This window comes from Halichoeres trimaculatus, unplaced genomic scaffold, assembly GCF_033239565.1.
Source record: "Halichoeres trimaculatus isolate MK-OKI-2021-1 unplaced genomic scaffold, fHalTri1.1 fHalTri1_scaffold_13, whole genome shotgun sequence".
NCBI classification, from domain to species: domain Eukaryota; kingdom Metazoa; phylum Chordata; class Actinopteri; order Labriformes; family Labridae; genus Halichoeres; species Halichoeres trimaculatus.
In genome coordinates this window covers 1,692,075-1,706,953 of record NW_027437191.1, presented here as the reverse complement: position 1 = coordinate 1,706,953, position 14,879 = coordinate 1,692,075, and the positions used below count along the sequence as shown (strand labels likewise).

General features: G+C 45.0%; 1 protein-coding gene across 1 annotated transcript in view; it reads right to left on the bottom strand.

The window, feature by feature from the left end:
* The window catches only part of elp3 (elongator acetyltransferase complex subunit 3), a 33,082-nt gene that overhangs the window by 726 nt on the left and 17,477 nt on the right, over positions 1-14,879 (bottom strand). Inside the window, exons 10-16 of the mRNA XM_074684531.1 lie at positions 6,636-6,829; positions 6,348-6,438; positions 5,169-5,234; positions 4,314-4,541; positions 3,770-3,851; positions 405-495; positions 1-239 (exon numbers count right to left, since the gene is read on the bottom strand). The exon at positions 1-239 is cut by the window's left edge and continues 726 nt beyond it. Of these exons, the coding sequence (XP_074540632.1) occupies position 239; positions 405-495; positions 3,770-3,851; positions 4,314-4,541; positions 5,169-5,234; positions 6,348-6,438; positions 6,636-6,829 (753 nt within the window). The 3' untranslated portion in view covers positions 1-238. The remainder of the gene's footprint in view (positions 240-404; positions 496-3,769; positions 3,852-4,313; positions 4,542-5,168; positions 5,235-6,347; positions 6,439-6,635; positions 6,830-14,879) is intronic.

Genomic DNA, 14,879 nt, shown 5'->3' with positions numbered 1-14,879 from the left:
GTGAAGGGGTTCAGTTGGCCTGGTCCAGCTGCAGACTAACTTCAGTGTGCTCTGCTCTGAGAGGGAAGATATCAAAGATATCCTCACTTCACTCCTACCCCTCTCCCCATGCTGCCTCCATGTCAGTGTGACGAGGATTCAAAGCTTTCTGCCCCCCACTGAGGGGCCAATTTGTGATGTCTGTAAAACACGCAGCCAGAGAAAACATGGTCCATGTCCAGCCCATGTTCAGCCCATGTTCAGCCCATGTTCAGCCCGTGTCCGGCCCATGTTCAGCCCATGTTCAGCCCATGTTCAGTCCATGTTCAGCCCATGTTCAGCCCATGTTCAGCCCATGTTCAGCCCATGTTCAGCCCGTGTTCAGCCCATGTTCAGCCCATGTTCAGCCCATGTTCAGCCCATGTCAGGCCATGTCAGGCCCGTACAGAGCCTTCACCATGTATGGGCCCTCCAGTTCGTAGCCCATTTTCCTGTAGTAGTTCCTTGTTCCCACACCTGCAGACACAGACAGCAACAAGGTGACCAACACAGACATGAAACACAAACTGCATGAAACCTCATCTTAATTACCCACCAAGAAGACAGGGATAAGGAGAGACTCATTAACACTTTGGTGGTGTAGAAAAAGTTGAAGCCTGTGCACAGCAAACCCCTGGTGTTAAACTTCCAGTGTTAGAGCAGCTCAGAGTTAAGTGTTAAACTCCTGGTGTTGTTTTGAGGTATTAAACTCTATGCTGGTGTTAAACCATGCCACTGTGGAGTTACTTTGCAGTGTTGATGGAAAATGACACCACACAGAGTTTCTTAAACACTCCTCACTCATGGTAGCGATAATCACATGTTTTTACAATAACCGTCCTTTGAGCTGCACTGTTAACCCAGCAGTTGTTTGTTAGCAAACCCTCTCAGTAGAGTTTGATTACAAATTATGAGTGGGCCGTTTGTAATTTCTAATTCAATCAAAATGAAACGTTTTTTTTTCCTAAGAACTGCACTGTTTTCAAACTAAAGCAAGTGATTTCACTGAAACGATCTGAGGTTTGAGCAGGTTCAACATTCCTCTGCACTGCAAAAACAGCTTCACCAAACTGTCTCAGTTGGTAACACACAAACAGTTTCTTCAAATAACTCTTTCATGTTGGACCAACATCATTGGCTTAAGTCTCATGTGCTTAGTAATTTAATTCATTTTAAATCTCCACCTTTATAAATCCAACTCACAACAAGCTAAGCTAAATTTTCAGACTTTTCAATTAACTGTTCTCTGTAACCAAACTTCAAAACACCACTCCCTGTGGATAAGGACCATATGTTCACTGGCTCAGTGTTGGATTGACCCTGCTGATTTTACTGTATACAGTCAGACTGTCATGGCTGTCTGTCAATCAGAAGGTTGAGGGTTCGACCCCAGCTCCTACAGTCACACACTGAAGTGTGCCGTCAGTGTGTGAACGTGGTGTGACTGGGCCAGTGTGAGCAGCAGCATAAAGAGAGAGAGATTCCACAGAGAAGAAGGATGGTCAAACACGTGACCAGTTTAAAAAGTTGTTCAAACAAAAGATGAACGGATTGGCTTGGCAATCATACCAAATCATTTCCAATAATCCCTGAACAGCAGCCGACTGACACTTTGTTCCCAGCTGATCCATCCTCCAGGGGCACAATATCTGTCTTATACTCAAAGCTCTGATCCTATCAAACAGCTTCTTGTGGCGTATTAAAAGAAGCATGGCAGACTGATCTTAATATTAACTTTAAAGATCTAGAGTGGTCAAATACAATGTCAAGAATACATTCCTCGTCAACATGTGCCAGGCACGGACTGATCCAGTTCAAAATAGTACATAGACTTCATTTATCGAAAGCCAGACTTTCAAAAATGTTTCCATCAGTAACTGACTCCTGCAATAGATGCCGTAACTCTCCTGCAACTTTAGCTCATACTTTCTGGCATTGTCCAAAACTCTCAGAATACTGGTTATCCATATTTAATGCCCCAAACCCTCTTACAGCCATTTTTGGAATCCAACCTGAGGACAGCAATCTCCCAAAGACTCTGTCAAACTGTATAGCATATGTCACTCTCCGAGCTAGAAGGCTTATTTTAACACAGTGGATACACCCCAACCCCCCCTCATTCAAACACTGGGTAAGGGAAACATTATACTGTATGAAACTAGAAAAATATGTCTTTCACGGCAGGGTTCTAAGGACAAGTTTCTTCATATCTGCCAACCTTTTATTTCATATCTGTTGGAGCAGATATAGCATCATTATCCAATAAGTTTATTAGTAAGGACAGCTTGTTGGTAACTGCACACACACACCTTTGGTTTTTTTTTTTTGCTTTTTTTTCTTGTCTGAACTGTTCATGTTTATTAATTAATAATTATCGTTTCTTATGAGGTTTTTTTTCCTTCTTAAGGTTTTCTCTTGTTGACTATTATTTTATATATTCTTTCTTGTCAGAGGGTTTTTTTTATTTTGCTGTACTATTAATATTATAACTATTGATACATTTTTTTTTCCTTTGCTCTTATTCTTTTTTTTTTCTTTCTTCTTTTTTTTTCTTCTTTCTCTCTCTCTCTTTTGTATGTTGTTGACGTGGGTAGGGAACTGTTAAAAAAAATTACATTTGTAGAGAAAAAAGTTTTGTTTGTGATCACTGAAAACTTTAAATAAAGTTGTGAAAAAAAACAAACAAAAGATGAACGATGGTTTATCAAACATGCATATGACCGAAAAATGGGAGGACACTGCTTTCCACGCACAGATCCCACTTATCAATCTAAACACAGGCGTCGGCTACGCTCAAATCCCGTGCCACGTCTGAGTTGGTTTACGCAAATTTCATGTCAGTGGGAATCACAGTGTCGTGAGGAAAATCTGTCTGTGGGGGAGAATTATTAAATCATATGGGTGCAACAATTTCTTATCAAAAGACCTTCTTCTACACTGGATCACAACCAATCTGCTCGTCTCGTTGAACAAATAATCCTGAAACTCTGGTCTACCCATGTGTAACAAGCCCCACTCCTCTTGTCCAGGCACAAACCAAGTTAATGAGATCAGTTTATAGGTTAGCTAGTCTGCACTAATGAAAATGTTTGATTATCTGGATCTGACACAGAGCAGGAGTCAGATCCAGAGGTTGGTATCCTGTGAACATTACAGTCATGCCTGTTTCTTTCATATTAAACAAGCACGTTTCTGTCAAGTATTTTTCATATTTTGTAAGAAAACCAGGATCCTATGGTCTAAAAACTTGATGTGATGGAGAAAAATTGAGATCCGTTTTGGATTCTGCACCCAACAATGAGCTAAAACCAGCTGTCAGACCGGACTCAACAAACAGGCTGTTCCCCAGTGAAATCATCAGCATTAGGTCAGCCAGTGTTGCTTAGGCCTATCTGCATAATATTAGCACAACACAGTTCAACAGTAAGAGTTTAACATAAACATACATATATAATAGTATTAAACACATTTACTTTTCTAATCAAAAATAATGTTCCTGGACCAGAGCTTGTTAGTTAGAGCCAGTAAACTTCATGTGCCTCTGAGAAAGCGTACCTTCATGTCAGCCCTTGAGTTTAGTATGATAGTCGTGATTATTCCCCTGACAATAATCGTAGGCTCAAAATCTGTAATACCAGTAATGGGTGCATCCCTAGTCCTAACCTGGTTAAAACTAGCACCCGCTTCAAGCTCTGAGCCCTGCATGGTTGTGTTTGGATGTCCAAAGAAGTCTAAAGGCTTTTTTTCTGACCTGAGATTACAGCCAGTTTACTCGAGCCGTGTTCATCTCTGGCGATTCTCTCTGCCTCCTCCATCAGCATCATTCCGAAACCCTGCCAGAGAGGAGACAAAGACATTAAGTTAATGTTAAAAATATCTCTTTTTCTCAACACCTTCAGGTCTTCCTCCCTGGCTTTAGCTGCATTTCAAGGAGAGAAGTCAGAGAATGACCATAGTTTGAGATCAGTCCATTAAAGTAAAGACAAATTCAAGCTGTTATGAGAGGGTTAAAGGCACTGTAACCAGAAGTCTGTAAGACTGCTGCTGCGGCTGCTGCTGTTCTTGTCTCTACCCATCATCCTCTCTTCCTATACCTCCCAAATGCTAACGTGATCCCAGCAGATGGCTGTTCTGAGTGAGTCTGGCTCTGCTCGAGCTTTCGGTCTGTTACAGGAAGTTTGCTGGTGGATCTCACTAAACGCTGTGAATGCTGTAAATAGCATGATCTGGTTCCCTGTGAATAAACAGACGTTGACTGGTGAAGAGGGTGATGGCATGTGTGGGGGTCCAACGACCTGATGCTGGAACTTGCTGGGATCCCGGCTGCTGACGGGGACAACGCTGCCGTAGACGTGCAGCTCTCGGACGATGGACACGTCTCCTTTCAGCTCTGGACGGAAAGACTGCGGGGAGCAGCGGCGTAGACGCAGCAGCCCAATCAGGATGTCCTGTTCTGGATCCTCATAGGACAGAAAAGTCTCCCAGCCGCCGTTAGCAACATAGTCCCTACGCACCAGCTCCACCTGCCCCCACACACACACACGCGCACACACGCGCACATGCGCGCACACGCACGCACACGCGCGCACACGCACGCACACGCGCGCACACGCACGCACACGCGCGCACACACACACACACACACACACACACACACACACACACACACACACACACATACACACACAAGTTGAGGGGAAACACACATTGCACCCTGTACAGCACAAAAACCCCTGAAGAGTAAGAGCATTAGAAAGATGTGTTAATAGTTAGGGATGGGTACTGTTTACATTTGAAACAATACAATACCGTTGCCGGTACCTGGCAATCGGTACCGGTAAGCCACAGTACCATGTTCTGGTACTTTGTTTGTGTTTATGTGGTCAAAAATGTAAATTTGTTTAATAATAAAATATATATTTTTTTCAATTTAACGTATTTATTCTTTGTTAGATAACACTGTAGTGCTGTGTTCATGTCCAGCATGGGAAATCGCCTACTCTTCCTCTCCCTCACAGTCACAGGGATGGGTTTGTTTGAATCAGTACCCAGTTCTTTAGAGAGAGTGTGTCAGTACCTAGAAAAGTACCTAATTCAGTACCCATCCCCATTAATAACGTCTACTGGACCTCTTCCACGGCCTTTATTACCTGGTAGGGTCGGACTTTATGGTGGATCTCCTGGATTCCCACCTCTCGGGTTCGCACATCTCGACACTGTTAAACGACCAGAAGAGGAGAACCAGTTTAGAAATCTAAAAAGCAAAGAATACCTGGAGTATGTCAACTGAAAGTCAACATGAGTGGGTTGTCTGAAGAAAGAAACCAGCTCACAGACTTTATCACCCCCAGATAGGCCTGGGCAACAAAACAATGAAGTAACTTTTCCTGAATAGAAATATCAGACATGGTTGATCAAATTTGATAGAATTCATCGGTTAATGTTTTGACAGACACATGATTAGCCAATCATGTCTGGGAGGAGGACATTAAATATAATTGTTTAGTTGGATTGTCAGAAATAAAAACAGCGGACAAATCGTCTATTCAACAACTCCATTTCTGAGCTTTGATTTTTTTGACTGGGGCTTTTTGTTTTCTCCGGCTGCGCTGCTCTCCACCTGTGTGTAATGAACGTTCATCTCCTACGCTCTCCGGAGAGCGCAGGAGATGAACCTCCCTCTTCATACGCCAGCGGCTCAGCTTGAAGGACCGCTGAAGTTGAATGACCTCCGACTGTTGCCAGGGCATTTACGATCAGTGTCTGCTTCATGTGCACAACTATCTGGGACTATCTGTGGTGTTGAGTGCAGTGACACCTTTGGACAGACCTGGAAGTGTTTTTCTGGGATACTTCCCTGAGGGGACGGGGGAATGCTAAACCCTGAACTTGTGAACTTATTCCAGTGATGGCCAATCACGGCTCTGTCCCTTAAAGGTGAGACAGGAGAAGGTATGACCTCTTTGTCCAGAGTCTTTGTTGGTTTGAGTTTGTTAGGGGTCTCCTGCTTCATGTGGGTTCATCCTGAGCTTCTCCCAGGTAACATGTCTTTCTTTTTTAGGTTTACTACATTTTCTCTTCCCATTACAAATTCAGCGCATGTGGAGGGTTTGAAAAGGGCCATTCTCCAATTTTACAGCCCATCAGCTCTAAACTCTGCCGTACAGGTGTTCTTGATCAACAAAACGCTGACTGTCTGTGAGCGTAATCTGCACAGGTTGTATGACTGACCTCAGTGGTTTGGATCACTCTTTGTGGGAAATGTGTTTTGGCCTGCTTGCAGAAAATGAGCTGACGCTGGTCCCTTCAGCGAGGAACCAGAGTCTCACCTCAGTGCCCATGTCCTTCATCCTGGCCAGGGCCAGCTCCCTCAGGTTGCCGTGCTCCACTCCTGAGCTCACGAGAGGCATCGGGATGTCTCTGATGGGCAGCATGAGATCAGCAAGCAGGAGAAGAGCGTTTTTATGAAGCATTATAACAAACGAAGGTCATCACTAAACAATCACTGCAGCAAATCAGCAGCTGCACATTTCAAGTTCCCTGAATGAGCCTCCATCAGCGTTTGATCTACAGCCACACGTAACCAACCACGACATCAGGCTCTTTCACTGTCTCACCTCTGCACGCGGTAGACCCGAGTCCAGGGCGGCACCAGAGCCAAGATTCGGGCAACAAGGTCCACCAGGGCACTAGGTGTGTAGCTCTTGTACCGGCCAGTCTTCCACAGCTCATACAGACCTGTTCCACGGATCACGAGTGTTGGGTACAGCTTTAAACCATCAGGTCTGAACGCTGGGTTCTCAAAAAACTCCTGCAAGACACAAAAACCAGAAACTCAGACCAGACCTGAACCAAAATCCACCAATTCTGGTGTCATGGCTTATACTTTATTTTGAATTGGTTTTCAGACACAATAAATAATTCTTAACTGATTCGGTAAAAGCTAAACCTGACTCTGAAAACTACTGTCCTTTGCTATATCTGCAGGTCCAGATCTGACTTACACGTGAAGAGCTGTCCAGCTTCAGAAGTCTTTGAGGACTTCCAGTCTGGGTTCAGGACAGCATGGCACAGAGACGGCCCACCTCACCTGCTGATTGCTTCTGATGCTGGAAAGTCTTCTGGTTTGTTCTTTAAGATTTGAGTGCTGCCTTTGATACTGTTGAGCATTCTTTTTTACTGGAATGACTAAAACACTGGGTTGACATGTCTGCTTCACTTTTATATGACTTTCATTCTTATCTCTATGACAGATCTTTTGGAGTGGCAAGTGGCAGCTCACAGTCATCCCAAACTAAGGCCCCGTTTACACAACAACGTTACATCTGAAAATTCTAAAACGCAGTGAACAAAATCTGTGTTTACACGGAAACGCAGAGGGACTGAAAACGCTGCAGTTAGCATGCCAGGCCTGTAGATGGCGCTATAACTGTCTTGTCCAGAAGCTGCTTTTGGGAGATCTCCACCGAAGTAGAGTTGGGCCGATGATGATCTGGTGTACTGGGGAATACTAAGTTCAAGAGTGGAGCAACAGATGCTCATTTTGTTAAAGACAGTCAGCAGATACATCAGATTGAGCAGCAAAAGCTCAACACGGTAGTTCAGAACGTTCGTAACAACTGCACTGTTGTCCTGTTGTATGTGCACGCACAAAGCAGAGTGTGACGTCAGGGTTTCCAATGAAAACGCCGGCTTACTGTTACACGGCAACAGTGTCGGCAGTGTTTCAGAAAAATCCCACTCTGAAGGCCGTTTTCAAAAGTTTGCATTTTAGGTCGGCTGAAACGCTGTTTCTGTGTAAATGCGAGGTTGAAACGCAACAAAACGTTTGCGTTTCACTCTAAAACCGTTGTCGTGTAAACAGCTCCTAAGTTAACCTGTGGGGTTCCCCAAGGGTCAGTCCTCGGACTGCTCTTCCTCTCTCTTTATACCTTAGCCCCCTGGGACATATCAGCCACAGCCATGATGTTATCTTCCACCTTTGTCAGAATCAGAAACACTTTGTTAATCCCAGAGGGGAAATTGCTTATGCAGATGATACACATATGTATCTGACTTTTAACCCACATGATCTTAACCTTTTAAACACACTAAGGAAGACACAATGTGCTGGACGTCACACAATTTCTCAGAGGGAAATCTGGATCAGACCAAATGTTGGTTCCCAGCCCTGGTTCAGCAGGAACCATGACTGACAGTCAAATAACGTTGCTGCCAGTTGTCAAAGTTTAGGTGTCACTTTTGACGAGAACCTCAGTCTGAACCAGCAGGTCAGCCCAGTCCCACAGTCTTTATTTTGCAGCTGAGAAAAATATCAAAAATAAGGTCATTTTTATCTAGAAAAAATCTAGAGGTCGTCCTTCATGCTTTTGTTTGCTCTCGTTCGATCTACTGTAACTCTGTTTGAACCATCAGTATGCAGAGGTTACAGCTGGTCCTAACCGCAGCAGCACAACTCCTCACAGGAACCAAGAGGGGAGAGCACATGACTCCCACTTTAGCCTCTCTCCACTGGCTCCCCTCACTCTTTATTCTTTATTGATTTTAAGATGTGGTTGTTGACTTGTAAAGCATGCTCTGGACTTGCTTCAAAGCACATTTCTGTTCTCCTCAATTCATATTTGCCCGCTCCTAACCTGTGATTAAAACACTTTATAACACTGTTTTCTAAAAGTGCTTTATTATTGAAGTTTACTCAACTCAACTTTATTTATAAAGCACTTTAAAACAACCTCAGATCAAAATCAAAATGGGTTTTAAGACTTTTTTCAAAGCGGACAGTGAGGGGGCTCGTCTTACGTGGAGGGGGAGCTCGTTCCACAATTTGGGTGCAGCGAGTGGAAAAGCTCTGTCACCTCTGAAGTCACGCTTTGACCTCGGTACCTCCAGGAGCAGCAGATCAGCTGACCTGAGGCAGCGAGAAGGAGCGTGGGGATGGAGGAGCTCAGAGAGGTACACGGGGGCCAGACCATTTAAAGATTTAAAAACAAATCAAAGAATCTTAAAGTGGACTCTAAAATGCACAGGCAGCCAGTGGAGGGAGGCCAGGATGGGAGTAATGTGCTCCCTCTTACGTGCTCCAGCCGAGCGGCTGCATTTTGCACTAACTGGAGACGTTATTATTATCATTATCATTATTATAAGGTTAGGGGGAGCACTAAGCTTCAATCAATTAATCAATCAATCTTTATTTATATAGCGCCAAATCATAATAAATGTTATTTCAAGACACTTTACAAAAACATTTACAGGTCTAGACCCCTAAATGTTAATAAAATTTTATTAGCAGAAACCCAACATCAAGACAAGATAAGGAGTCCTCCTCCCCCTCCTCCTCATGCTGCTCTCCAGCCTCTCACACACTGCTGTGGGATGGCGTCCCATTCTTCCACCAGCGTTGGACACGAGTCAGCTGACGGGGTGTTTCTCTGAGGAAGCCTGCTCTGTGAGGGCCAGCTCTGTCATCAGGACAGGCTTCAGGCCCCGGCTGTAGAGCCGCATGAGCCGTCACTAGCTGCAGGATTTCATCACGCTCTCTCTGCATCTGTATGTCCTCCGATGATCACACAGCGATCAGGGGTCTGACAGGAGATTTGGGATGGGCACAGCCCACACACTCAGCTCTGCTGCTCAGTCAACAAATGTGTGGCTCATTTCAGACTCTGTGTCCCTCTCAGGGCAAACTTACATCAATACTAAGAGCACACACAGGTGACCCACCTCACCATGACAAACACACTGGTGTCCAACTTCAGCGTCATGTTGGTGGTATATATGCTACTCCAGCGGGATGGTCTGTTAGAATTGACTCTGCAATGCACTGTGCTCCTCTGCTCTGAACTGTTAATGCCGTTCCTCCTTGATCCAGTCCATGGGAAGATGTTCAACCTCAGTCTGTAGCATCTTCTGTGTCCTCAGTCAGTCAGTGACTATGTTTACGTGTGCACCATATTCCCGTATTAACTGGAATAAAGATAATATTCTGATTGTGTAGGAGGCATGTTAACACCTTATTCCAACGGTCATAACCTGATTAAGCTCATTTACTGATTATTAAAACCCAGAATATGACCCCTGGCATATACCTGTATCAACACAAATATTGGATGATGTTTGAACATGTTTTTTTCTCCAAAGTGTGCGATTGTAGAGATTAGTTTTCACTTCTGTGCATGTTCAACATGGCGAGTGAGCAGAAGACCCTACACTTTTGGGGCGAGGAGGAGACAAACTCACTCGTTCAAATATTTAAAGAGTTGAAAATCAAATATTACATCGGTGGGAGAAAGCACCACGCCAGTAACATTTGAGAAGAGTGTGCAACAAGCCGCGGCTGGGGAGACGAATGAGAAGCAGAGAGTTGTCGTCACACTTTGAGGAAGAAGGGACACAAATGTTACACAGTTTAGAGCAAAAGCGAGCATCTTGGACTCTTTGGTGGAAATGTCAACACAGTCCTCAATCTTAATACACCAAAAAAGAAAACATGACTGTTCACGAGTCCCAAAACACCAGTCAGAGTGCAGTCTGAAGTCTTCTGAGCATGAGTCCAAGTCTAAAGTCTCTGTGTGTGCGACTTGTTGCAAACTTGAGTCCCCATCTTCGACGGAAACTACCTAAAACACCCTGTGACTTTCAAAATAAAACAAACCGTGTCCAAATCAGATGCTGTTTAACTTGACTACAGCAACAAACTGACACACTGAGCGAAGCCAGACCAGAACTCAACAGGATTTACAGCCAGAACAAGAACGAGGAGATGCTCAAAATGGATTAGGAAAAGCAGGAATGCCTTTGAAAAAATAACGGATAATGAGGTGCAGTGCTCACTCTGCAAAGTTAGGCTAGCATAGCACAAGTTGTTAACAGCTGTGGACGGCCATGTGACAGCGAGGCATGCAGTGGAAAGTGCGGCGCTGCCCGCAGACCAACAGTCAGTGGTCGGCTTCGTCATCCAAAGAAGTTTGATGATGGATGTGCAGAGCAGCCCGCTCCCTCTCATGTTGGCACGACATGTATGTGGGCGGCAGCCCGGGGGGAGGGTGATCTTCATATAATTTACAAAAGTTATGAGAGAATCTTGAACTGCTCTTTTGCTTAAAATGCACATCCCTAACACTGTTACAAAAAAGAAATAATTTCCCAAAGAAAAGTGTACTGATTAAAAAGCAAACAGCAGCTTCACCAGGATCAGACAGCTAAGCTCCAAAGGGTACAGGCAGACATCACATGAGTCTGTAAACACTGCTGCGACATACAGCTGAAGGACTGGGATGCTGTTAGGTTGGGTGAAGTGTACATCCATACTAATGTGGGAACTGATTTCAGTCACTTTCACTGAATTTCCCAAACTTCCTCTGATCATCCTGATTAGCACCGTGACGATCTAGAAGAGGAGCACAGTTTCTAAAATAGGCCACACTATCAGTACCTCATCGTCTCTTTCCGTCTGGTCACAGATCATAATCACACACAGACATGCTCAATGCTGCTCTGAGCTGAACCAAGCCCAGTAAAAAACTTTAATTCATTAAGATTAAACAGTTCCTAAAGGGACTCTGCTCCTGCTCCCGTTTGGGATCACATACCAAAGCTCCGGTTGATCGGTGGAGAGGAGCACAGCTAAGGATGTCTCCCAAAGGCCAGGGAGCATCTGCACACAAGAGATAAGTCAGAGAGGATCTTGTTGTGGGAGGAAGTTGTAATCGAATTTCATTATCAGGGCAGTCATGATAGGTGCAAGATGGATGCAGGAGTCTCCAGCTGCTCCCCTCAGCTCCCGCCGCCACCGCTGCTGCTGCCGCCGCCACTGCACTGGTTTGTCATCCCAGCTGACCAGGACATTAAAGACCACAGCAACAGATGACGACAGCTGAACACGATTAATGAAATCAAAGCCAACAGCCAGGAAAATCAAGAGATCCAAGCTTCTAAAAGCCGTCAGCCAGAAACGCCTGATGGGATCCTTATTACTCATTTCCATGGAGGTTGTAAACATCCCTTTGGTGAAAAAGCTCAGCTGCTGTTTGCATCATCTCTTCCCTTTTGTCATCAAATTGAATATTGAAGCAAACAAAATCTATGAGCTGCAATTTTCCTTCACACTGTCCGTTTGATGTATTTTTCTGCTTAATCCCTCGTGGGGGGTCACAGCACACCTAAAATAATTCATTTAGATATAACAGCATGATTTTTCTCAAGGGAGAAACAGAGAAGAGAGAGGACATTTTGGGTTTACCATTTCTCATACTTTCCTCATACAGTGGGGCAAAAAAGTCTTTAGTCAGCCACTGATTTTACAAGTTCTCCGACTTAGACAGACGAGAGAGGTCTGTAATTTTCATCAGAGGAACACTTCAACCATGGGAGACCAAATGAGGAAAAAATCCATGGGAGGATTTTTAGAGAATTTATTTCTTACTTATGGTGGAAAATAAGTATTTGGTCAATAACAAAAGTTCAACTCAGTACTTAGTAACATAACCTTTGCTGGCAGTGACAGAGGTCAGACGTTTCCTGTCAGTCATTCCCAGGTTTGCTCACACTGAAGCTGGTATTTTGGCCTATTCCTCCAGCAGATCTCCTCTGGAGCAGTGATGTTTTGGGGCTGTCGCTGGGCAACAGGGACTGTCAACTCCCTCCACAATCTTTCTATGGGGTTGAGGTCTGGAGACTGGCTAGGCCTCTTCAGGACCTTGAAATGCTTTTTATGGAGCCACTCCTTCGTTGGCCGAGCAGTGTGTTTGGGATCATTGTCAGGCTGGAAGACCCAGCCACGTTCCATCTCCAATGCTCTCACTGATGGGAGGAAGTTTTGGCAGAAAATCTCACCATACATGGCCTGTTCATTCTTCCCTTCACAGGGATCAGGCGTCCTGTCCTCTTTGCAGAAAAACAGCCCCAAAGCCTGAGGTTTCCACCCCCATGCTTCTGTTCCCCAGACAGAGGACAGACATTGGTTTCATCTGACCACATGATACTCTCCCAATCCTCTTCTGGATCATCCATGTGCTCTCTGGCAAACTTCAGACGGGCCTGGACATGTACTGGCTGAAGCAGGGAGACACGCCTGGCGCTGCAGGATGTGAGTCCCTCTGGGCGTAGTGTGTTACTGATAGTAGCCTTGGTTACTTCGGTCCCAGCTCTCTGCAGATCATTCATCAGGTCCCTCCATGTAGTTCTAGGATTTTTGCTCACCCCTCTCATGATCGTTTTGACCCCATGGGATGAGATCTTGTGTGGGGCCCCAGATGGAAGGAGGTTATCAATGGTCTTGTATGTCTTTCATTTTATTCCAGCTGCTCCCACAGTTGATTTATTCACACCAACCCACTTCCTTTTGTAGATTCACTCCTCCCAGACTGGTGCAGGTCTACAGTTTTCTTCCTGGAGTCCTTGGACAGCTCTTAAATCTTGGCCATGGTTGAGTTTGGACTCTGACTATTTGAGGCTGTGGACAGGTGTCTTTTACACGAATAACCACTTCAGACAGGTGCCATTAGTACAGGTAATGCGTGGAGGACAGAAGAGCTTCTTAAAGAAGTTTTAGGTCAGAGAGAGACAGAAATCTTGCTTGTTTGTGGGTGACCAAATACTTATTTTCCACCATAATTTACAAATAAATTCTTCAAAAATCCCGCCTACCATGTGATTTCATAGATTGTTTTTCTCATTTTGTCTCTCATAGTTGAAGTGTACCTCTGATTAAAAATGACAGACTTCTCTTCTTTCTAGGATGGACAACTTTCACAATCAGAGGCAGACAAAAACCTTCTGCCCTCCTGTATCTAAATAGTTTCCTCTGTTGTCTGTCTGTGACTTTTGTCTTTCCTTTCAACAGCGTTTTTTGGATCAAGTAAAATTCCTGCTTCAAATCCAGCAGTGAAGTGATTTCAAAGAACCTATATATTATTCCCATAGACTTGCAGAACATGCACCAAAGACTGGATATAATAAAGGAAGGGGAGCTGTGTAATCCTGGAGTGTAAGTGAGATAAAAAGGGAGGTTAGGAAGGAAGAGGGGGAGATCAAAGAAAGAAGACAGATCAAGTGACAGGAGAGACGGACGCAGAAATGGACAGCCAGAAGAGAAGACAACTGGGACTGGAGCAGAAAAAAAAAACTGTGAGAGACAAAGGACATGAAGGAGAGGTAGGACACATGAGAAAGCCTGACAAACAGGGAGATAAGCAGGAGATACTCAGACTGATCGCCAAGAGGACAGACAGACAGAGGACAGACAGAGGACAGACAGAGGACAGACAGGAGAGGACAGACAGAGGACAGACAGGAGAGGACAGACAGAGGACAGACATTGGAGGACAGACATAGGACAGACAGAGGACAGACAGGAGAGGACAGACAGGAGAGGACAGACAGAGGACAGACAGGAGAGGACAGACAGAGGACAGACAGGAGAGGACAGACAGAGGACAGACAGAGGACAGACAGGAAAGGACTAATAGAGGACAGACAGAGGACAGACAGGAGAGGACAGAGGACAGACAGGAGAGGACAGACAGGAGAGGACAGAGGACAGACAGGAGAGGACAGACAGAGGACAGACAGAGGACAGACAGGAGAGGACAGGGGACAGACAGGAGAGGACAGACAGAGGACAGACAGAGGACAGACAGGAGAGGACAGACAGGAGAGGACAGAGGACAGATAGGGGAGGACAGACAGAGGACAGACAGAGGACAGACAGGAGAGGACAGAGGACAGACAGGAGAGGACAGACAGAGGACAGACAGAGGACAGACATTGGAGGACAGACATAGGACAGACAGAGGACAGACAGGAGAGGACAGACAGAGGACAGACAGAGGACAGACAGGAAAGGATTAATAGAGGACAGACAG